General features: G+C 43.5%; 1 protein-coding gene across 6 annotated transcripts in view; it reads left to right on the plus strand.

The window, feature by feature from the left end:
* The window catches only part of tenm1 (teneurin transmembrane protein 1), an 802,783-nt gene that overhangs the window by 714,140 nt on the left and 62,493 nt on the right, over positions 1-26,150 (plus strand). For all 6 annotated transcript variants that reach the window (XM_072271295.1, XM_072271297.1, XM_072271298.1 and 3 more), the window contains one exon: positions 2,600-3,110. In XM_072271295.1, coding sequence (XP_072127396.1) covers positions 2,600-3,110 — 511 coding nt within the window. The remainder of the gene's footprint in view (positions 1-2,599; positions 3,111-26,150) is intronic.

Below are 26,150 nucleotides of genomic sequence, written 5' to 3' on the forward strand. Positions count from 1 at the left end.
TCTGGAAAGTGAGGATGAACCACGTTGAGGCTGATGAGGTCAAGCATAAACCTGTGATTGGTATACTTACACACTGCTTTGCAACAGGGTTAGCTAGCCAGTTATCAGGAATAAGAATTGTGGTACACATTTCCTTCCCTAATAGCTTACATAGAGAATTTAGCTTCCCAGATTTGTTGCCTGGACATTGCTGATTTAACCAATCTTAGCTTGCATGCAGTAGATGGTTGGACATTGCTGTAGATGGTGCCGAGTGGAACGAGGTGATGGAGGGCAAGGTTGGAGGAGGAGATGAAAGGGAAGGTTGAACTCAAATCCTGTTCAGTGAACCCGTTTCAGTAAAGGCAAGTTGTGGGCAATAGGTAAGCAAGGCATTTTGTGCAGCAATCCTGCCTTCCCCTGTGCCAGTCCTGTCCACACACCTTAGTAAGATTGCTAGTAGACTGAGGTGCTGGAAGATCAACTGGAGACTAGAATGACAAATACCATCGAATGATCAAAACTGAAACAAAATAGTTTTCAAAATCAAATAAGAGTGCACCTTAAGATGCAGAGCTGAGATTTGTTGTAAATGAATAACATGAAGCTGTCAAGACTTGGACAGTTGCATTGTACTCTCAGCAAAATTCAAACATTTGGTTCTGTAAGGTTATTACCGGTGGGTTTACGTTACTCATTTGTGTTACCAAGTTGCCTCTGTTCATTGCTCTTGTGGTATTGTTATGAAGAATTCAGGCTGAGGGCTAAGTTTTGGAAACACAGATAAACATCATTCATAAAGGGAAGAATTTTCCCTTCAGCAGTAACAGTATTGATCTGCTTGCCAAAGGTCATATATGTTTCTCCCCACACCACTCTTTCTCTTCCAATTTCTGGTGTCTTCCCTTGCTTTTCTGAAGTTTGTAATTCAACAAATGTTCTCCAACAGTTTATGCAAATGGCTATTTTTTCAACTATTAGCAAATAACACATGAAAATCCATCAGGTTTTCTCCTGCCTAACCTTCATCATCTCAGGATATCATGTTGTTTCATAATGAATCACCAGGTATAATCTCATAATTTTTATATTTTCACAACTTTATTCTTATCAAGCTGCTCCAGCACATCTCACTGTATGTTTTTGAATTTTTAATCTGACCATCTGGCTGCAAAATAATGTGGTTTATTATTTCATAAAGAAATAATTGTTCATATAATTATTAAAATATATAAACATGGAAGACAAAAGTAATAACGTTGTTCAAGCGAACAAGCGGCAAAATATTGTGTAATTGGTTTCTGACAGCTAAAAGCAGCATCTTCTCTTTGGTTCCCTTTTCAAATGAATTAAGATAAGGAAGACAAATGTTAATATAAGATCCTCCTCAAGGAATTTGATGACCACTTATCCTACTACTCCCTCACATACTCCATATTCTGTAGAGTTATGAAGTGCTTCCTCTGCATCATTATTCTCAGTTCCTGCTGCTGTCTCCAAGGAGTTTATTTGTTCTCCTCATGCCCATATGGGATTCCTCTTGGTGTTCAGGTTTGCTGCCACATTCCAAAGACGTACGGTTTAGGGTAGTAAGTTATGGGCTTGCTGTTTTCACATATTGACACTTGCAGACTGCCCCCAGCACATCAGCAGCATCCATCAATAAGGACCCCCACCACCTAGGACGTGCCCTCTTGTCATTGTTAACATCAGAAAGGAGATACCTGAAGGCAAACAGTCAACAATTCATGGCCAGCTTCTTTCCTCTGCCATCTGATTTCTTGATGGACATTGAACCCAGGAACACTACCTCACTACTTTTTTTTAAATTTCTGCTTTTGCACTACTCATTTAATTCAGTATTTTTTTCTCTATATTTATCATGCCTTGTACTGCTGCCACAAAGTTAACAAATTTCACCACATATGCCGGTGATATTAAACCTGATTCTGATTCTGATCAGCCTGTGGTGGTCAATGACACAAGTTTTACATTCCTCTGTGTGTTTCAATAAACATGGAACAAATAAAGCTGATCTTAGTTCTGATCCTTGTTCAGTGAACAGATGAACTTGAGTCACCAGGGAAATGTGAAGCAACAGTCACGCAGTCTGATAGTGGAATATAGTAGGATTAGATTTGACTGAGATTTCTCTGAAAATTCAAATATGCTAATAATTTGCTTACTATTTAGATTTTTGAACAAAAGGCCTGCCAGTGGTGGTAATATTTATGAACTGCTGCATTCACCAATTGAAATACACAAGTGTGCACATTTTCAGAAAGTGGAAGTGAAATTTATAAAGTTGTTTCACTTTCTATATTGTAATTTGGTAAGGGAGGCATGGGGGGAGGGTAGTTGGCTTTATTTTAAAGGCAAGCTAATCAAATCCTCAGAAAATAAAGAATTAGTAAATACATATCTAACAGAGAGGGACAGGAGTTTTCAACATCTCATATTACAGCTTTAGAGGAGTGACAGGCTTTTCATAGCAAGTGAATTCTTTTGTAATATTGTCAGCTTTATACTGTACAGGAGCACAGACTTATTCCAACCTTTCCACTTGTGATTAAAATTTACACTGAATATCATTAATAATTTCCTATCTCCTTCATTCTAGGTGATGGTGGCTATGCCAAGGATGCCAAACTGAAAACACCGACAGCCTTGGCCGTTTCTCCAGATGGGACTCTGTACATCGCGGACCTTGGCAATATCCGTATCCGCGCTGTGACTAAGAATAAACCCCGTCACAGCCGTTCAAAAGTATATGAAGTAGCTTCACCTGCAGATCAGGAGCTGTATCTCTTTAACATTAATGGGACTCACCTGAACACCTTGAATCTTATAACAGGAGATTACATATACAACTTCAGTTACAACAGTGAGGGTGACATCAGCACTATCTCTGGTAACAATGGCAACTCACTCCATATTCGCCGTGATGCCAATGGTACGCCCCTCTGGCTCGTGGTTCCAGGGGGTCAAGTGTATTGGCTAACCATCAGCAACAACGGGGCCTTGAAAAAGGTGTCTGCTCATGGTCATGACTTAGCAATGATGACTTACCATGGCAACACTGGCGTTTTGGCAACAAAGAACAATGAAAATGGATGGACAACAGTCTATGAGTAAGATGTTAACATTGTTGCTTATATTTTTAAATATGCTATATATAATTTCTCATTGAGATAATGAATCGTGTTAAGGATAGAAATGCTGGGTGGGTTAAAATATAAAACAGAGTAATAAAACATGCTGGGGTTAATTTCAAGCCACATAGATTGGAAGGAGAGAGATTGAGCTGTGGGGTGCTTCAAAAGGGACCATTTCTAGTCTGGTTCAGCTGTCCACCTGTCCAGAGGGCACAACTAGTAGAGCTGCTGCTTCGTGGCTCCAACTTTCCAGGTTCAATCCTGACCTCCAGTGCTGTCTGCATGGAGTTTGTATATTCTCCCTGTGTCCCTGTGGGTTTTCTCTAGATGCTCCGGATTCCTTCGGGAATCAGGTACATTAGAGGTTAATTGACTGCAATAAATATGCAGATGGTTGGAGATTGAAACTGGTGGGAATATGTGAAGAGAAAGAAAAGATGAGGTAAGAATTAGAGCAAATAAGTATGTGCTGGTCAGCATGGACTTGACGGGCACAATGGCCTGTTTCCATGCTGTATAACTCTTAGAGATCAGACGTTTGAACAGAATATATAATGCATCAAAGAATGACTAAACATATAATAAGGAAGGAAGAATTAGAGTACAAGACAAGCAACCCAGAAATGTGAAAACATTTGCTAGAAATTTCTATAGATAATAAAAGTTAGTAATGGAAATAAAATTTTTGAATATTTTTAAGGTAACGTGAGCATTGGTCCTGGAGAAAGTGAGTCTCATAAATTAGCATTAGAAATAAATGACAGATGAATTGAACAAATATTTTGCATCACTCTCCATTATCAGGACAGAACTGTAAATCAGAAATTGGAAGAGAGTGAAGAGTTCGGTAACATTACAATCACCAGAGAAGTGTCCCAAAGAAATTATTGGAGCTGTAGTTGACAAGTCCTCGGATCCCAATGGACTTCATCCTGATGGGATAATTGAATTGTTGGAAAATAACATGAGATTGGAAATTAACAAATGTGGTTCCTTTATTCAAAAGACAGGGAGACAAAACAGGAAGTACAGGCCAGTTAGCTTAATATCTGTTATAAGAAAGAGTTGGAGGTTGTTATAAAAGATGTTATATCAGGGCACTTGGAAAATTCAAATGAATCAGGCATTCTGTTATGAAAGTGAGATCCTGATTGACTATTTTATTAGAATTCTTTGAATAAATACTGTACTGTGGATAAAGACATTTGAGCACCCCACAATCTCGAGGAGAAACCAGATTGCTTGGAGGGAGTATAAAAGAAGCAAACAGGACAGTCGGCACATTTCCCGTGCCACAGTCCCGAGGAAACATTGCATTGAGCATGATTAGGCACGTGACAAGTAGCAATGAAAAAAGTTAGGTTTAAGCAGTGCGGCCATTGTGTGAGTGGGCCAGAGATGCAGTAGAGAATTGAGGCTTTGATTCATCGAGGCTTCAGCAAGGAGAGGCCAGGCCAAGGGTAGATTTTTCTTGTTACTCATTCTTTATTTCTTATTGCACATTTAGAGCACTGGGATGCTTGTGGGATGTGGGAAGACAGGGGGACCTCCAGTGTCCCTGAACCGTACACCTGCAAGAAGTGCATCCAGATGCAGCATCCGACAGACAGTGTTAAGGAATTGGAGCTGGAATTGGATGAACTCTGGATCATTCAGGAGGCTGGTGGGGGGTGGGTGCTGATCGACAAGCAATTTAGCAAGGTAGTTATACCCAAGGTACAGGGCACAGGTAACTGGGTGACTATCTAGAGGGGGAAAGGGGAGAGGCAGCCATTGCAGAGTAGCCCTGTGGATGTTCTCCTCAACAAAAGGTATGCCACTTTGGAAATTTCTGGGGGAAGACAACCTAGTAGGGGAAAGCTATAGGTGTCAGGTCTTTGGCACTGGGTCTAGCTCTGTGGCTCAGAAGGCAAGGGAGGTAAAGAGACAAGCTGTAGTGATAGGGTTTCATTGGCTAGGGGAACACAAAGGAGATTCTGTGGATGAGAATGAGATTCCAGGATAGTCTGTTGCTTCCCAGGTGCTAATATAGGGATATCTTGCACTGAACCATAGTATTCTTAAGTGGGAGGGTGAGCAGCCAAAGGTTGTTGTCCACACTGGTACCTATGACATGGGTAGGAGGGGTGATGAGGCCCTAGAAGGTGGGTTCAGGGAGTTAGGTGCTAAGTTAAAGGACAGGACTTCCGGGATTGTGATCTCAGGATTGCTACCCATGCCATGTGCTAATGAGGCCAGAAGTAGGAAGATCACACAGTTAAAACGTGACTAAGGAGTCAGTGTACGAGGGAGGGCATCAGGGTTTGGATCATTGGACACTCTTCCAGGGAAGGTAGGACTTTTAAACAAGGGATGGTTTACATCTGAACTGGAGGGAGTAATTGGGTGACTGTCAGAAGGAAGGAAAATGAAGAGTATACCTGTGGCCATTTCCTTCAAAAATTTATACCACTTTAGATGTTGTTGAAGGGACGACCTACCAGGGAAAGCCACAGTGACCGCGTCTTTGGCACTGAGTATGATTCTGTTGCTCAGAAGAGCAGAGAGGTGAAGAGGACTGCAGTGGTGATAGGAGATTCCATAGTCAGAAGAAGAACGACAAGATTCTGTGAGTACGATGGAGACACTCGGATGGTATGTTGCCTCCCAGTACCAGGATCAGGGATGTCTCGGATCGGGTCCACGGCATTCTAAAAGAGGAGGATGAGCAGCCAGAAGTCTTGGTATATATTTGCACCAATAACATAGGAAGAAAAGGTGAGGAGGTCCTGATGAGAGATTTTAGCAAGCTAGGTAAGAAGCTGAAAAACAGAACCTCCAGAGAGGTAATCTCTGGATTGCTGTCCGTGCCATGTGCCAGTAATGGTAAGAATAGGATGAGTTGGCAGGTGAATGCATAGCTGAGAAACTGGTGCAGGGGGTCAGATTTACAGATCATTGGGATCTCTTCTGCGGAAGGTACAACCTGTAAAAAAAGGATGGGTTACACCTGAACCTGACGGGGACCAATATCATTGTGGGCAGGTTTACAGGAGCTGTTCAGGAAGGTTTAAACTAATTTGGCAGGGGGATAGGAACTGGAGTGATAGAGCTGAGGATGAGGTTGGTTTACAAATAGAGGCAATGTGTGGTGAGACTGCTAGCAAAGAAATGCTGATGATAGGGCAAAATTGCACTCAACAGGATGAGTTGCAATGTAAAAGATGGCCAGAATCAAAAAAGCTGAATACAGCACTGAAGGTGTTATATTTGAATACGCGTAGCATACGGAATCAGGTAGATGAAATTGCAGCACAGTTACACATTGCGTGTGTGATTTTTTAGGCATCACTGAATGATGGAAGAAGATTATAGCTGGGAGCTTAATATCCAAGGATACAGACTGTATCGAAAGGACACGCAGGTAGGCAGAGGGGGTGGTGTGGCTCTGTAGGTAAAAAATCAAATCATTAGACAGAGTTGAAACAGGATCAGAAGGTGTTGAATCGTTGTGGGTAAAGCTAGGGAACTGCAAGGGTAAGTAGATCCTGATGGGATTTATATGCAGTCTCCAAACAACAGAAAGGACGTGGTCATCAAGTTAAAATGGGAGACAGAAGATACATGCCAAAAGGGCAATATTACAGTAGTCATGAAGGATTTCAATATGCAGGTAAATTGGGAAAATCAGGTTGGTGCTGGATCCTGACCAGGAGAGTTTCCAGACTCCCCGTGAGATGTCTTTTTAGAGTAGCTTGTGGTTGAACCCACTAGTGGATCAGCAATACTGGGTTAGGTGTTCTGTAATGAACCAGAATTGATTAGATAGCTTAAGGTAAAGGAGTCCTTAGGGGCCAGTGAACATAATATGATAGAATTCACCCTGCAATTTAATAAGAAGAAGCTAAAGTCAGATGTATCAGTATTACAGTGGAGTAAAGGGAATTACAGAGGCATTAGAGAGGAGCTGTCCAAAATTGATTGGAAAAGAGCACTGGCAGGGATGATGGCACAGTAGTAATGGCTGGAATTCAGAAAGCATAGGATGCACACATTGCAAAGAGGAAGAAGTATTCTAAAGGCAAGATGACACAATCAAGGCTAATAAGAGAAGTCAAAGCCAACTTCAAAGCCAAAGAGAGGGCATATAATAGAGCAAAAAATAGTGGGAAGTTAGAGGATTGAGAAGATTTTAAAAACCAACAGAAGGAAACTAAAAAGTCGCTATGAAGGAAAAGATGGAATACGAAAGTAACTTAGCCAATAATGTTAAAGAGGATACCAAAAGACTGGCCACTTATGTTTTCTCCTCACCAGCCTATCACCTCCCCTGCTGCCCCCTCCTTCTTCCCTTTCTCCCATGGTCAATTCTCCTCTATCAGATTTTTTCTTCTTCAGCCCTTTACCTTTCCCACCCATTGGCTTCATCTATCACCTTCCAGCTTGTCCTGCTTTCCCTCCCCCATTTTTTTCTAGCATCCTCCCCCTTCCTTTTCTCAGTCCTGCTGAAGGATCTCAGCCTGAAATGTCAATTGTTTATTCATTTCCATAGATGGTGCCTAACCTGCTGAGTTCCTCCAGCATTTTGTGTGAGACTGTAATTGGATAAGCTACATGAATGATATAATTTATTGCCAGGGAACTGAATGCAAAAATATGAGTGTTGTGATTGAAGTATGTGGTAAATGATGAATCTGTACCTCACGCTGTGCATACAATATTGATCTTCATAGTTAAACATGATCTTAGTGCCAGTCTAACAACTGGAAAGGACAGTTCACCTGTTGAGGACAAAGCTAGGATTATGTTCCCTGAAAAAGAAGGCACCTGATAAAAAGTCTTCAAGTTTCTGAGTCATCTTGATAGAGTGAATGTGAAGAGAGTATTTCCTGTAAAAGGAGAGTCTATAACAAGGGGTCACTCTTTTAAAAAAAGGATTACCAATTTAACACAGTTGTGACATTTTTTCTCTTATTGAGTCATTGAATCGGACAAAGTCAGCATGGATTTGTGAAAGGAAAATCATGTCTGACGAATCTCATAGAATTTTTTGAGGATGTAACTAGTAGAGTGGATAGGGGAGAACCAGTGGATGTGGTATATTTGGATTTTCAGAAGGCTTTTGACAAGGTCCCACACAGGAGATTAGTGTGCAAACTTAAAGCACACGGTATTGCGGGTAAGATATTGGTGTGGGTGGAGAGTTGGTTAGCAGACAGGAAGCAAAGAGTGGGAATAAACGGGACCTTTTCAGAATGGCAGGCGGTGACTAGTGGGGTACCGCAAGGCTCAGTGCTGGGACCTCAGTTGTTTACAATATATATTAATGACTTGGATGAGGGAATTAAATGCAGCATCTCCAAGTTTGCGGATGACACGAAGCTGGGTGGCAGTGTTAGCTGTGAGGAGGATGCTAAGAGGATGCAGGGTGACTTGGATAGGTTGGGTGAGTGGGCAAATTCATAGCAGATGCAATTTAATGTGGATAAATGTGAAGTTATCCACTTTGGTGGCAAAAATAGGAAAACAGATTATTATCTGAATGGTGGCCGATTAGGAAAAGGGGAGGTGCAGTGAGACCTGGGTGTCATTATACACCAGTCATTGAAAGTGGGCATGCAGGTACAGCAGGCGGTGAAAAAGGCGAATGGTATGCTGGCATTTATAGCGAGAGGATTCGAGTACAGGAGCAGGGAGGTACTACTGCAGTTGTGCAAGGCCTTGGTGAGACCACACCTGGAGTATTGTGTGCAGTTTTGGTCCCCTAATCTGAGGAATGACATCCTTGCCATAGAGGGAGTACAAAGAAGGTTCACCAGATTGATTCCTGGGATGGCAGGACTTTCATATGAAGAAAGACTGGATGAACTGGGCTTGTACTCGTTGGAATTTAGAAGATTGAGGGGGGATCTGATTGAAACGTATAAGATCCTAAAGGGATTGGACAGGCTAGATGCAGGAAGATTGTTCCCGATGTTGGGGAAGTCCAGAACGAGGGGCCACAGTTTGAGGATAGAGGGGAAGCCTTTTAGGACCGAGATTAGGAAAAACTTCTTCACACAGAGAGTGGTGAATCTGTGGAATTCTCTGCCACAGGAAACAGTTGAGGCCAGTTCATTGACTATATTTAAGAGGGAGTTAGATATGGCCCTTGTGGCTACAGGGGTCAGGGGGTATGGAGGGAAGGCTGGGGCGGGGTTCTGAGTTGGATAATCAGCCATGATCATAATAAATGGCGGTGCAGGCTCGAAGGGCCGAATGGCCTACTCCTGCACCTATTTTCCATGTATGTTTCTATGAAACCCTCTTCTTCGGAGGTGATGGAACAGAATTTTGGAGATTATTAAGGTAGATAGATTAAAAATAATGTTACTGTAGATAGATGGAAATGTGGAATTGGTGGTACAATAGGAGCAGCTGTGATCCTATTGAATGGCAGAGCAGGACTGAGTGGCAAAGTGTTATAGTCGAGCTAATAATTCACATGTTCGCATGAGGAATAAACTGTGGATCAGTGTAATTCCTTATTAGTTGTTTATTAAGTTGTTTGTTCTAGTTAAGAAAAGGTCAATGTCTTCATTCTAATTCCATTCACAGCATGAGTTAATTTGTTTCTCTCACCCCCACTTCACCCGTAATATCTGAAGGGAGCATAAAATGTTTAAAAATTAGTTACTGGTTTCTTTTTAGTGTCCACTGAAATATTCAGAAAGTTTTCTCAAGTTTTCCATGGTCGATGCATTTCCAAAAGTCTACAAGAATTGATGATACACATACTGAAATTCTTGGAGCAACACATGAAATGCTGGAGGGGCTCAATGGGTCGGTTGCATCTAAGGAGGGAAATGGACAGTCAGTGTATTGGGTTGAGATCTTTCTTGTGTCTTTGAAATACTTGGCCCTGACGACATTACTGGAAAAGATGAAATAGAGATGCAAAAGGATTTTAAGCAGGAAACCAAATCTGCCAGGATGTTAAAAAAAAATTTAATGGAGTCGAAGAGTTATATACATAGCTTTTATTTGTATACATAGAGTCATAGAAAAAAAAAGCACCAAAACAACCCCTTCAGCCCATTTAGTCCAAGCAGGATCATTTAAACTGCCTACTCCCATTGACCTCCACCAGGATCATAGCCCTCAATACCCTACCAACCATATAACTAACCAAACTTCTCTTAAACGTTGAAATTGAGCTCACATGCACCTCATATGCTGGCAGATTGTTCCACACTCTCACGACCCTCTGAGTAAAGATGTTTCCCCTCATGCTCCCTTTAAACTTTTCGCCTCTCACCCTTAAACCATGACCTCTAGTTGTAGTCCCACACAACATATGTGGAAAACCCCTGCTTGCATTTACTCTATCTATACCCCTCATAATTTTGTATAGTTCTATCAAGTCTCCACTCAGTCTTCGATATACTAAGTAATAAAGTCCAAACCTATTCAATCTTTTCTTATAACTCAGGTTGTCCAGTCCCGGTACTATCCGTGTAAATTTTCTTTATACTCTTTCAATCTTACTTACATCTTTCCTATAGGTAGGTGTCCAAAGCTGCACACAATACTCCAAATTATGGCTCAACATTTCTTCCCTTCTCCTGTCCTCAATACGTACGAAGGCCATGTGCCAAATGTTTTCTTTACAATCCTGTCTACCTGTGCCATCACTAGTCACAGGCTTCCATTCAGAGAGGCAACCATCTACTACCAGTCTCTGGCTTCTCCCACAGAGCCAATGTCTAATCCAATTTGCTACCTCATCTTGAATGCTGTGCGACTAAACTTTCTTGACCAGCTTCCCATGCGTGACCTTGTCAAATGCCTTGCTAATGTCATGTAGAAAACATTCTATGCCTTGCCTTCATTAACATTTCTATTAACCTCCTCAAAATACTCTATAAGATTCATTAGACATGACCTATCAAGCACAAAGACATGCTGATGTCCTTAATTAATCCATGTCTATCCAAATACTCATATATCTGGTCCTTTAGAATATGTTCCAATAACTTTCTCACTACTGATGTCAGACTCACCAGTCTATAAATTCCTAGTTTATTTTTAGATTCTTTCTTAAACGGCGGAACAATATTAACTATCTTCCATTTCACCAGTACCTTACCAGTCACCAGGGATAATTTAAGTATCTCTGCTAAGGTCCCTGCAATTTCTGCACTGGCCTCACACAGGGTGCAAGGGAACACCTTGTTAGGCTCTGGGAATTTATCCACCCTAATTTGCCTCAAGCAGCAAACACCTCCTCCTTTTAAACCTGTGTGGGTCCATGACCTCGCTATCACTTTGCCTCATTTCTATAGACTCTGTGTCCATCTCCCAAGTAAACACAGATGCTAAATATCCATTTAAAATGTCATCCATATCTTTTGGCTCAATGCATAGATTGCCATTCTGATCTTCCAGAGGACCAGTTTTGTCCCTTGCAATCCTTTTACTCTTAACATATCTGAGAGCTGAGAACTCCCTAAGAGTTCTCCTCCACCTTGTCTCCTAGGGCAAAGTCATGCTTTCTTCTAGCCCTCCTGATTTCTTTCTTATGAGTTTTCTTTCATTTCTTATACTCCATAAGACCCCAATTTGTTCCTACATGCATATACCTTCTGTTTTTTTAACCAAAGCCTCAATATCTCTTGAAAACCATGGTTTCCTAAACCTGTTATCTTTTTCTTTTGTTCCAACAGGCACATACAAGCTTTGTACTTTTAAAATTTCACTTTTGAAAGCTTCATACTTACCAAGAACACCTTTTGCTAGAAAACAGCCTGTCGCAATCCATACTTGCCAGATCCTTTCTGACATTGTCACAATTGGCCTTTCTCCAATTTAGAATCTCAACCTGTGGTCAGACCTATATTTTTTCTATGAATGCGAACTGAAGAAAATCTGAAGATGCTGGACATATACTTTGAAACTAGGCATTATGATCACTAGATGTAAAGTGTTCCCCTACACACACCTCTGCCACCTGCCCCGTTTATTCCCTAATAGCCAGATCAAGTAGTGCATCGTCTCTCGTTGGGATCTCTATGTACTGATTAAGGAAAATTTCCTGAACACATTTGACAAAATCTATCCCATCTATTCCTTTTACAGTATGGGAGCCCCAGTCAATATGTGGAAAGTTAAAATCACAACCTTATGTTTCTTGCAACAGTCTGCAATCTCATGCAAACTTGATCCTCTAAATCCTATGGACAGTTAGGCAGTCTATAATATAGCCCCATTAATGTGGCCAGACCTTTCTTATTCCTCAGTTCCACCCATAAAGTCTCAGGAGATAAATTTGCTGGTCTGTCCTGACTGAGCCCTGCCGTGACATTTTCCTTGACTAGTAATGCCAACCCTCCTCCTTTAATCCCTCCTGCTCTGTCATATCTAAAACAACAGAACCCCAGAATATTGAGCTCCCAGTCCTGCCCTTCCTGCAGCCAAGTCTTACTAATGGCTAAAATATCATAATTCCATGTGTTGATCCATGCCCTAAGCTCACCTGCCTTTCCTACAATACTTGTTGCATTGAAATATACACAGCTCAGGAAATTGGTCGCACCATGCTCAATCTTTTGATTCTGACGTGGTCCAGTCCGTAAAGCCCGCATTCCGGTTCACGGTCCTGTCCATCGATCCGTATTCCAGGTTTTCCCTGTTATCCCCGGTTCCGTTGGGCTCCTTAATCAAGGCACCTGATTCTAGTTTCGGGCTGGCTACATAAATAGCTTCGGGATTCAGCTTCTTTTGCTGTACTGTTCCCTTCCCCTCCCCATCTGAATCCCCGACACTTACCTCAGCAGTTTATCTCGGCAGCTTACATCAGCAGTTTCCCTCGGCAAGTATCCTCGGTAGTTTTCCCGGCCCTGCATCCTAGGAAGGGCCCTAGCCCTGCGTCCTAGGAGGCTACCGGCCCTGTGCTCCAAGAAGGAGTCCAGCCTCCGTACCCAAGGGCCTAACTGAACTAAGTCCAAGAGCCGAGCTGAGCCTAGCCTAGTCCAAGAGCCAAGTCCTAGCCTGGAGTTCCACATCCTGTCCTGGTGTTCCTCGTCCTGTCCTGGATTTCCTCACCCTGCCCAGGAGTACCTAGCCCTGCCCAGGAGTACCTCGCCCAGCCTGGTGCTGGAGATTCCTCGTCCTGTGCTGGAGTTCCCTCGTCCTGTGCTGGAGTTCCCTCGTCCTGTCCAGGAGTCTCTTGTCCAGTCCAGGAGTCCCTAGTTCCAAGCCACGTCCAAGAACCTCATCTAGTCCAAGCCACGTCCAAGAACCTCGTCTAGTCCAAGCCACATCCGAGTACCTCGTCTATTGCAAGCCACATCCAAGTACATCGTCTAGTCCAAGCCAAGTCCTAGAACCTCGTCTTGTCTAGGCCTAGTCCAAGAACCTCATCCTGTCCAAGTCAAGGCTTTGTGTTCTCATCCTGTCCATCTTCCTTGTCCTGTGCAGGAGTTCCACATCCAGTCCTGTAGCCTAGCCACATCCAGTTCTGTAGCCATATCTTGTCCTTGCCAAGATCCAGGGTCCGAGCCAGAGTCAAGACCCGGGTTCCAGGTCCCTGTCCAGTCTCTGGCTTGGAGTCCTAGCCCAGGCTCCTAGTTCCAAGTTCATTGTCCTGGTCCCGCTTTCCTAGTATTAGTCCTAGCCCAGGCCCGGTGTCCTTGTCTCGTCCAGGGCCTGTGTCCATGTCCAGCATCATTTCTTCCTGACTCACCTTGCTATCTCGATAAACCTAGTCCTGTTCCTAGTACTTCAGTGTCTGTGTCTTGCATTTGGGTCCGCCATCAATGCCCACCTTGTAACAGATTCCTGACTTTGTCTGATGTCTTAGCATCTGTTTCCATCATCTGTTCTGGCACTTTAGTTCTCATTCCCCTGTAACTTTAGTTTAAACCCCTCCACTCCTCTGCAGCACTAGCAAATCTTCCCACGAGGTATTAGTCCCCTTTATTTCATGTTCAAACCGTCTCTTCTGTGCAGATCCCACGTTCCCTGGAAGAGAGTCCAATGATCCAAATATTGACTCCCTCCCTCTGACACCAACTCCTTCACCACGTGTTAAACTGTATGATCTTCTTTTTTCGGGCCTCACTAGCATATGACACCGGTAGAAATCCTGAAATCATAACTCTGGACATCCTGCCCTTTAACTCAGCACCTAACCCCTGAATTCACTTTGCAGAAGCTCATCACTCATCCTACCTATGTCAGTGGTACCTACATGGACCATGGCACCCGTCTGCTCACCCTCCCACTTAAGAATGCTAAGGACTCGGTTCCAGACCATGGCACCCAGGAGGCAACATACCATCTGGAAATCTTGTTCTCATCCACCAAACCTTCTTTTGGTTCCCCTAACCAGCAAATTCCCTATTACCACATTTCGCCTCTGCTACCCACCCCACCCCCCCACCCTTCCCTTCTGAGCCACAAAGCCAGAGACCCGACCACGGTGACTTTCTTCTGCAAAGTCAACCCCTCCAATAGTATCCAAAGTGGTGTGACTGTTGCTGAGGGGGATGCACTCATACTTGTTCAGATGCCTTTTAAATGTTGTTTTTATTCATGCCTCTACCACTTCTGGCAGCTTTGTTTCAGATATGAATTATTCTTTCTGTGTTTAGCATTTACTCCTCATACCCTAGTTAAGCCTCCCCTCTCTCACCTTAAACCTAATCCCTTTAGTATTAGACTCAACTACCATGGGAAGCACACTCTGACTATTTACCTCTTGAGCCTCTTAGAATTTCATAGACAATTTCTACTGTGTTACCTCTTGGCCTCTTTTTCTCCAGGGAAAGCAATCTCTATTATAATTCAAGCCTGCCAATCCATGAAATATCCTTCGGATTCTTTCTGCACTCTTGCTCAAGCTTATTCACATTTTCTCATATTGTGGCCACCAGAAGTGCACATAAGGCCCCAAGTGCAGCCATACACATAAAGCCCCATCTTGTTCAACTATAACCCGACATCCAAACTCTTGCATTTAATGCCTTAGCCAACGAGGCTAGAATCCCATTACCTTTCTTCACCGCTCTGCTTGACTATGTCACCCTCAGGGTCTCTCTGTTTAACATTCCCCAGACTCCTGTCATTTACTCTTTCTGTCCTGCCCTGGTTTCACTACCCAAATGCATCACTTTGCCCTTGCCTGAGGTAATTTCCAGCTACCATTCCTTCTTACACTTTCTCAGTCAATCAATATCCTGTTGTAACCTCAGATAACCTTCTTCACTGAGCACAGTGCTACCAAGTCTGGTGTCATCTGCAAACTTACTAATTATGCCATCTATATTCACATCCAAATCAATAGTACCTTAAGAATTCAGCACCTTAATCTTGTGATGCATCACAGGTCTGGGGCCTAAAGTCTGAAAAACAACTCTTGATGATCATCCTCTCCTACCACTAAAGCTATTTTGTATCTAGTTAGTTAATTCACCATGATTCCCATACATTCTAACCTAATGGACCATGCTACCGTGTTGAATGTGCATCACCTCTGTGGACACAGAATACCTCTCCTGTCTTGCAGCTCCTCCAGCAAGAGCTCCCCCACCAGAGGTGCATCTGAAAGTTTGGAAGCCAAGCCTTTCCCTTAGATTTCTCCCTATACTTCTTTCCTGTTTCCACTAGACAACCAATTTCTGTCTCCTTGTTCACCTTTTCCTTCTCTCCCCCTATACTTGACCTATTACTGCACTCATCACACCACCCCCCCATTTGATTTGCCCATCATTCACACACCCCTCTACCTGGGTTTCTACTCCTTTCCTATCCCTTTCCCCACCTGGGTCCATCTGCCCATCATCTAGTTCCACACATCACCTACCAGCTCCGACTCTCCCCTCCCACTTACTTCTATATGCCGGCCATCTTCTCCCTACATTCTCTGCCCAGCCAGATGCAGGTTCTGGACCCAAAATGTCAACCAACCCTTTGCCTCCACAGGTGAATGCTTATCCTACAAAGTTCTTCCAGCAGTTTTTTTTTTTTCGCTCCTTCCCATAACTTGCTGCTCTTCGCCATATTGCAGATTAGGCTTACATCCAGTGCGAATGCCGGCTTCAGCCAAGAGTACTTTTTAAGAGAAGAGGGTTAGCTTTAAACCATGCAAAACAAAGGTGCTTTAAATGTTGCCAGTAAGTTATGATAGCTGCTGAGGGCAGATCATCAACATGGAGTGAGCACAGAGTGGATGCTGAAAACATTCTAATGAGCAGGCAGCAGGAAGGTAGCACGCTGTCTGCATTGAAATCAAGGAATATGGGTTTATAATGCACCATAATCCCTTAACCCATTTCTGAGGCTATCAAGCTTAGCCCCCATAGTGCTGATTGTACTTTAGTGCTTGCCCTATCAGCTCTCTGACAGCTGGCCATTTGTGCTTGGGGAAGTCCATCAATTGACACCGAAGCTCTTATGCTCAGATCTGTCAATCATCTGAGCCCAGGTTGCTTGTGCTTGGGGCTGGAGATTTATCTCATGTTCTATCATTTCCCATGCCCAAGGATTGTCAATCATCTAGTACCTATCCACTCATACTCAAAGTTATCAGCCAGCCAGCAACTTAGCATTTGATCTTCGACAGTCTCGCAAGTAAGTTGCAGCCAGACCTTTAACACCAGAGAATGTTTTCCCTTTTTGTTAGTCTTTTTAACTCAGTGCATTAAAAACTCTCTCAGACCCAGTTCTTATTTCTGTTCACAAACAGATGCTGGAAATCCAAAGCAACTCATATAAGATGCTGGCGGAACTCAGCAGGCCAGGGACCATCTACAGAAAAGACCCAGAAGAAGGGTCTCAGCCTGAAACGTCAACAGTTTACTCTTTTTCATAGATGATGCCTGGCCTGCTGAGTTCCTCCAGCATTTTTATATGTCGCTCTTACTTCTGTTCCATGTTTCACCTGGACCTCTCTTCATTATCAGTTTTGCAGCTCCAGATCTGGTTCTGTATACTTCCATTGTTCATTGTGTATCCAAGCTCTCTACCGCCTGGCAAAGCAATTTATTGCACGTTAGCGCCTTTACTTTCTCTTTCTACTTTAACTTGTTTCCTAAGGCTGATTTAAGCCTGATTTACACTTCTGCGTTAACTGGACGCCGTTACCTACGCAAGTGACTTACGGGCGTTGTGAGCATTTATACTTGTGCGTTGGTGTGTCTGCGTCGCTCTGCAATTCACACACGTCACGCATGCGCACTCACCTGCCCGCGCAAGGCTTCATGGTCATGGTAGTCTTTCTTGGGGTAAACAAGAAGCGAGCGTCTTTTTTCGTAAAAGCGAAATGTGTCCTCCATAATTTCAGAGCCCTGTAAAGCTTTATGGAAAGGATTGCAACCAGAATTCCTTCCCTGCCCTTCAGTCGCCCAATGGGAAGATATTGCAGCACAGGATGACATGCAATGCTTTCAAGCGGACCAATCACAGTTGTTGCAGTCTGCGACGCACGGTTACATTTTGGGAGAGGTGCGCGTCGCAGCAAAGCAAGCTCTCGCGTAGGGTTCCACGTCGGCTTTGCATAAGGTTTGCGGAGACACAGGCCTTATGGCGACGCGTTGATGCAGAAGTATAAACCAGGCTTTATACTTCTGCATCAAATTGACGTCATAGGTACGGCGTAGCCGCGAACCCTACACAGTGCCTACATGGATCCCTACGCCGTAGCCTGACGTACACGTCTCCCAAAATGTAACTACGCGTCGTGGCAACGCAGACCGAACAACTGTGATTGGTCTGCTTGGAAGCATCGCATTTCATCCTACTCAGCAATAGCTTCCCATTGGGCAACTGAAGGGTAGGGAAGGAACTCTGGCTGCAATGCTTTCCATAAAGCTTTACAGAACTCCAAAATTATGGTGGACACATTTCGCTTTTACGAAAAAAGACACTCGCTTTAAACTTGTTTACCCCGAGAAAGACTACCATGACCATGAAGCCTTGCAGGGGCAGGTGTGTGCGCGTGCGTGACATGCACGAATTGCAGAGCGACGCAAACACACCGGCGCACAAGTATAAATGCTCACAATGCGCGTAGGCCACTTTCGTAGGTTACGGCGTCCATTTGACACAGAAGTATAAATCAGCCTTTAGGAATATGACAACAATGGAGGAAGTAGAGTGAAGCATTACGCACATTGCTCCTATCGCATCATGATTGGGCAATGAAGGGGTTACCAGGCACCTGCTGTAGGATTAAAATAATGATCATCATAGCGGGTAGAATTATGCGTGAAGCAGAAACAAGAATTGAATTAACCAAAGCACTAAAATGGGATTGCAGTGAATCAGTTCATTTTAAGCTGCATTTACCAGCATTCCCTGTTCTCATTCATAGGATCATGAGCAGTCATGTTTCTTATTCATGGACAATTGATAGGATCTATTCCTTATTTCATGTAGTCAGATGTATTTGGTGTCAGCATATATGTGACTAGACTAGTTTCTTATTAAGCATTCTGTAGATAGATACATCTCTCCATCTACTTTCACACCCCCTAAGACCATAATATATAGGAGCAAAATTAGGTCATTTCGCCCATCATGGCTGATCCATTTTTCCTCTCCGTCCCAATCTCCTGCCTCTCCCTGTAACCTTTCATGCCCTATCTAACCAAGAACCTATCAACCTTCAGCTTAATGCACCCAATGGCCTGGACCACACAGCTGCCGAGGGCATCAAATTCCATAGATTCACCACCCTCTGGCTAAAGAAGTTCCTCTTCATCTCAGTTCTAAATGAACGACACTCTATTCTGAGGTCGTGCCCTTTTAGTCTTAAACTCCCCCAGTATAGGAAACATCCTCTCCACATTCACTCTATCTAGGCTTTTCAACATTCAATTCCCCCACATTCTTCTAAATTCCAGCAAGTGCAGGCCCAGTGCCATCAAATGCTCCTCATATGATAACCCTTTCGTTCCCAGAATCATTCGCATAAACCTCCTCTAAACCCTCTCCAATGTCTGTACATCCTTTCTTAGATAACGGGTCCAGGACTGCGCACGATATTCCAAGTATGAGCTCACCAGTGCCTTATAAAGCCTCAGCACTACATCTTTGCTAGTCCTCTCAATATGAATACTAACATTGCACTCGCCTCCTCCTCACTGACTCAACTTGCAAATTAACCTTTAGGGAATCTTGTATGAGGACTCTCAAGCTCTTTTCTACCTTGGATTTTTCAATCTTTTCCCTGTTTAAAAAATAGTCTATGCTTTCATTCCTTCTACCAAAATGCATGACCATACACTTCCCATCACTGTTTTCCATCTACCACTACGTTGTCCATTCTCCTAATCTGCCTAAGTCCTTCTGCAGCCTCCCTACTTCCTCAACGCTATTTGCCCCTCTTCATATCATCCACAAATTTTGCCAGAAAGCTATCAATTCTGTCATCCAAATTATTGACAAGTCATAAAACATAAGAAGAAGCAGTCTCAACATCAGCTCCTGTGGTCCTTGATACATTAATGCTGGTTTGTCCAGACCCTGTTGAGAAGGGCAGAGTTTCAATTCTTGTGGGGACAAATACTCCTATTGTGAGGAGGTTAATGGGAGCCTGCAAGGAGCGAGTTGGAGAGAGCTTTCTGAAAACATTGTCCATTCACCTGTTGTTTCCAGCTGCTTTTGAGGAAGTGTGTGGCTGCACTGAGCTGGATAATGAGCTTAGACAAGGGACCGTGTGGTTCACCCAGTCAAAACCAATTGTGTTATGGCCTGGGGCAGAATGATGGGAAACCCCACATTTCCCAGAATGCCTGACGCCAAGGCCCTATTTGTGAATGCTTTGGAAAACCACAAAGAGGAGTCAGGCTTACTTGCTGGGGTACTGGTAAGCCCTGAACTGTAGAGGACCTCAGTTGTACAGGTGAACAGGATGACAGTGATTGTCAGGAACACTATGAAGAGGGAAGTCATCTTCAAGTGGGGGATGCCACGGGCACACCTCTTCCCGGTGACGGTAATGTCTAGTGTCCCTGTGAGACCAGCTGGGGAGAAACTCTCTCCAAATAAGGGAAAGTTGACTGCTGAGTCATTCAGCTGTGGGGACTCTTTGGTACCGGGAGATTGGAGTTGAGGAACCAGATCCTATACTGAGTCACGTTGTCTCTGGACCAGCCTCAGCATTCTAAGCTGTTTCTGCAGGAGAAGTATTGGAGGATTGTGCTGAAGTCCCCTCATGATGATTTATGGATTGCTCAGAGATCAGTCCTACAGACCCTGGATGAGGCCAGAGGTCGAAGAGTACTGCTAGTCATAATTCAACATAAACGGAGGAAGGCGCTACCTACGAGGTCCATTCCATTGTCTCACTTGTGGAGTGCGGGGCCATCTGACCTTCTGTGCATGGATTTTCCATCAATTCAGCCCGAAGTCCGCAACATGGCAAACACCTTGGTCATTCATGCTTTCTGCTAGTTTTTAAAAGCTTCCTAACCCTCTAACTTCCCTGACGAATCAGTCTTGCGAATCTCATAGAATTTTTTGAGGATATAACTAGTAGAGTGGATGGGGAGAACCAGTGGATGTGGTATATTTGGATTTTCAAAAGGCTTTTGACAAGGTCCTACTCAGGAGATTAGTGTGCAAATTTAAAGCACACGGTATTGGGGGTAAGGTATTGATGTGGATAGAGAATTGGTTAGCAGACAGGAAGCAAAGAGTGGGAATAAACGGGACCTTTTCAGAATGGCAGGCAGTGACTAGTGGGGTACCGCAAGGCTCAGTGCTGGGACCCCAGTTGTTTACAATATATATTAATGACTTAGACGAGGGAATTAAATGCAGCATCTCCAAGTTTGTGGATGACATGAAGTTGGGCGGCAGTGTTAGCTGTGAGGAGGATGCTAAGAGGATACAAGGTGACTTGGATAGGTTAGGTGAGTGGGCAAATTCATGGCAGATGCAATTTAATGTGGATAAATGTGAGGTTATCCACTTTGGTGGCAAGAACAGGAAAACAGATTATTATCTGAATGGTGGCAGATTAGGAAAAGAGGAGGTGCAATGAGACCTGGGTGTCATTGTACACCAGGCATTGAAAGTGGGCAGGCGGTGAAAAAGGCGAATGGTATACTGGCATTCATAGCAAGAGGATTCGAGTACAGGAGCAGGGAGGTACAACTGCAGTTGTACAAGGTCTTGGTGAGACCACACCTGGAGTACTGTGTGCAGTTTTGGTCCCCTAATCTGAGGAAAGCCATTCTTGCCATAGAAGGTTCACCAGATTGATTCCTGGGATGGCAGGACTTTCATATGATGAAAGATTGGATCAACTAGGCTTATACTCGGTGGAATTTAGAAGGGGAGGATCTGATTGAAATGTATAAAATTCTAAAGGGATTGGGCAGGCTAGATACAGGAAGATTGTTCCCGATGTTGGGGAAGTCCAGAACGAGGAGTCACAGTTTGAGGATAATGGGGAAGCCTTTTAGGACCGAGATGAGGAAAAACTTCTTCACACAGAGAGTGGTGAATCTGTGGAATTCTCTGCCACAAGAAACAGTTGAGGCCAGTTCATTGGCTATATTTAAGAGGGAGTTAGATAAGGCCCTTGTGGCTAAAGGGATCAGGGGGTATGGAAAGAAGGCAGGTATGGGGTTCTGAGTTGGATGATCAGACACGATCGTACTGAATGGTGGTGCAGGCTCGAAGGGCCGAATGGCCTACTCCTGCATCTCTTTTTTATGTTTCTATGTTTCCCATCATTTATCCAGCACATTATCCTCCGCAACTTCCGCTACCTTCAACAGGACCCCACCACTAAGCACATCTTTCCCTCTCCACCCCTCTCCGCTTTCCACAGGGATCGGTCCCTCCACAACTCCCTGGTCCACACATCCCTCCCCACGGATCTCCCACCCGGCACTTATCCCTGTAAGCGTAAGTGCTACACCTCTCCCTACACCTCCTCTCTTGCCAGCAATCAGGGCCCCAAACAGTCCTTCCAGGTGAGGCAGCACTTCACTTGTGAGTCTGTTGGGGTCATCTATTGCATCTGGTGCTCCCGGTGCGGCCTCTTCTACATCGGTGAAACCCGACGCAGATTGGGGGACCGCTTCGTCGAGCACCTCCGCTCCGTCCTCCACAACAGACAGGATCTCCCGGTTGCCACCCACTTCAACTCTGCTTCCCATTCCCATTCCGATATGTCCATACATGGCCTCCTCTACTGCCATGATGAGGCTAAACTCAGGTTGGAGGAGCAACACCTCATATACCATCTCCAGCCCCTTGGTATGAACATTGAATTCTCCAACTTCCGGTAATTCCCTCCCCCTCCCATCTCCTATCCCTATGTCACTCTGCCCCCTCCCCCAGCTGCCCACCACCTCCCTCTTGGTTCCACCTCCTTCTACTACCCATTGTGTTTTCCCCTATTCTTTCTTCACCTTTCCTGCCTATCACCTCCCTGCCTCGCCTCCCCTCCCCCACCCCTTTATCTTTCCCCTTACTGGTTTTTCACCTGGAACCTACCAGCCTTCTCCTTCCAACTCTCCCTCCACCTTCTCTATAGGGCCTCTGCCCCTTCCCTCTTCAGTCCTGACGAAGGGTTCCAGCCCGAAACATTGACTGATCGTTTCCACAGATGCTGCCTGACCTGCTGAGTTCCTCCAGCGTGTTGTGGGTATTGCTTTGACCCCAGCATTTGCAGAGTATTTTGTGTTAACTTCCCATCATTTTTTGTTCTATTATTTGCCCACTTTTGCATTTATGTTGTCTTCACATTCCCTTGGCAGCTACAGTTGCAGCATCCTGCTTTTAGAATACTTCTTGTTTAGGATGTATCTATTCTGAATCTTCTGAATTACTCCAAGAAACTTCAGCCACAGCTTTGCTGCAATTATCCCTGCTAGTGACCCCTTCCAATCAAGTTTGGCCTGCTCCTCTCTCATGCCTCTATAATTCCCTTTACTCCACTATAATACTGATACACCTGACTTTAGCTTGTCCCTCTCCAGCTACAGGGTGAATTCTATCATGTGAGGATCACTGTCTCCTAAGAGTTCCTTTACCTTAAGCTCCTTAATCAAATCCAAATCATTACACAACACCCAATCCAGAATAGCCACAACCACAGCCACAAGCTGCTCACAAGCTACTTCTCTGGCATTCCATGAATTCTCTTTCTTTGGATCCAGCACCAAACTGACTTTTCCAATATGCCTGCATGCTGAAATCACCCATGGCTATCATAACATTGCCCTTTTGACATGTATTTTCTATCTCCCATCGTAATTTGTGGCCTACATTTTGGCTCCTATTTGGAGCCCTTTATACAACTCTCATCAGGTCTTTTTGCCCTTGCAGTTTCTTAACTCTACCCACAAGGATTCTACATCTTCTGATCCTATTTCACCTCTTTCTAAGGATTTGATTTCATTTCTAACCAACAGAGCCACACCATCCACCATCCCTCTTGGATACCTGCCTGTCCTTTCAATACAATGTGTATCCTTGGATGTTAAGCTCTGAACTATAATGTTCTTTCAGCTATGACAATGATGCGCAAAGTCATATCTGCCAATCTCTAACTGTGCTGCAGGATTATCTACCTTATTCCATACACTGCATGCATTCATATATAACACCTTCCATACCATATTCGTCACCCTTTTCGCTTTTGTCTCCATGTGACACACATAACTCATCCCACTGACTGCAATTTTGCCCCATCATCTGCCTGTCCTTCCTAACAGTCTCACTTTTCACTGTATCTGCTTTTATACAGAGATTTGTCCCATCTCCGGCAATATACTTGGTCAGCCTGTGCCCAGGTTTAGTTGTGGAGTTAAGCTACAGAGTCCTGTGTGGGCATTTTGACCCCAGTAGTGTTTCCTTTCCTCATGCCAGTTGATATACAGTGCCTGACATTATTAACAGTATTGCCAAATCTTAGTAGCCTTTGATTTTTGCAGACAGTTAACTTACCCAGGCTTCAAACAGAAACAAGCTTAGAAAAGAGCATCCAGCAAAAAAGAGTTAACAGGCACAATAAATAAAAGCATTTTCCCTGCAGTTCAATGTCTACTGCTAATAATTAGAATAAACCTAAATAAAGACTGAAAATGATTTAACTGCATAATTTAAGAATTAATTTGCATTGGTGCCATGCTCTGCAGTACTTTACCATTAATTTTAATGCTTTTTTTCCAAACCATTTACATTTCATGCTCTAATTAGCATATGATTGAGATTAACCTTCATTCTTTAGTAACTCTGCAATGTTGTAAGACAACTAAAAAGCAAATGACACTGCATCCATTAATAAAACTAGGACTATTTTTTTAATGGTCCCAATATCTTGTCATCCCATATTGCGAAAGGTTGAAATAAATGCGATTTTGCAACCGCAGGTATCCTATATTGCCTGAAGCAAAACTAAGATCAATGTTTTCCAGAAATTCTTCCAGAGCCTTTATATTACTCGGTGGATTTAAAAATAGAGGAAATAAGAAAAAGAATAGTGCAATCGGCCCCCTCACATCGGCTCTGCCATTCAGCAAGATCATGACTGATCTTCCTTCTCAAACATCTGCTTTCCTGCCCTCCCCTCGTGATCATTGATCCATTTTATATTCAGAGACCTACCAATTTATTTTTGAAAACAATCAATAATTGAACATCTATGGCTTCTTCCATAAGACCATAAGATATAGGAGCAAAATTAGGCCCATTTGATCTATCGAGTCTGCTCTGCCATTTCATCATGGCTCATCCATTTTTTTCTCTCAGGTCCAGTCTCCTGCCATCACCCTGTATCCCTTCATGCCCTGACCAATCAAGAATCTATCAACCTCTGCATTAAGTATACATAAAAATTGGCCCCAAGTTTGTCAGGCAAGATTTTCCCTTGAGGAAACCATGCTGACTACAGTCTACTTTATTATACGTCTCCAAAGTACCCCAAAACCACATCCTTAGCAATCGACTCTAACGCATTATCAACTACCGAGGTTAGACTAACTGGCCTTAGAAGTTTTTGACATTTAATCCAGGATGAAAGTTACTTTAAATTTCTTACCATATCACCAACGTTGCCAGTTTATATTATTTATGCTGATAGTTTCACTCATTTTCTACCAGTACACAATACGGATCCATACTGCCTGACTCATCTCCAGTTCTAGGTTCCTTCACCAAGAATGACATTCTCTCCACAACTGTCCAGTCTGAATTTTGCATGTCTCAGTACAGTCATTGCTCATTCTTCTAAACTTTAAAGAACAGAGGCCTGACATATTCAATATTTCCTCATATGGCAGAATTGCCATGCCAGAATCCAGTTAGAGAACCTCTCTACTCATTATTCAATAGCCAGTACTTTCTTCTTTAAGTACAGAACCCAAAACTGTACAGATAGCACCAGATGTCCTCTCACAAATACTATCCTAGTCTAATGCCCCAAGCAATAAGAACCTAAAGACTACTGGCTATTTAATCGGCTGGTGCACTTGAATGTTGACTCTGAATGATACGTGCAAGAAGATGTTTGAGACAGCAGCATTTCCCATTCATTCACTATTTTAAAAATGCTCACCATTTTTTTAACCATTTTTCATCTGCTGTGTTTTTACTCATTCACTTAGCTTCCGTATGTCCCCTTAAAGCCTTTACAAGTCAAATTTATTATCAAATTCCCAAGAATGGTGAGATACAAGGTGATGGGTAGAACTCCAGAATTCCTGTGCATTAGAATTGCCATTTCAGGCCATGAAGCAATCAATCAAGGTAATTCCAAAAGTGAATCACATCCTTTATTATAAAGTTCAGCTTCTTCCTGATGTCTGATGATGTGGGGTGGCTAATGTAACCCCACTTTTTAAAAAAGGAGGGAGAGAGAAACCGAGCAATTATAGACCGGTTAGCCTAACATCGGTGGTGGGGAAAATGCTAGAGTCAGTTATCAAAGATGTGATAACAGCACATTTGGAAAGCGGTGAAATCATCGGACAAAGTCAGCATGGATTTGTGAAAGGAAAATCATGTCTGACGAATCTCATAGAATTTTTTGAGGAT

Source organism: Mobula birostris, chromosome 10 (genome assembly GCF_030028105.1).
Source record: "Mobula birostris isolate sMobBir1 chromosome 10, sMobBir1.hap1, whole genome shotgun sequence".
NCBI classification, from domain to species: Eukaryota; Metazoa; Chordata; class Chondrichthyes; order Myliobatiformes; family Myliobatidae; genus Mobula; species Mobula birostris.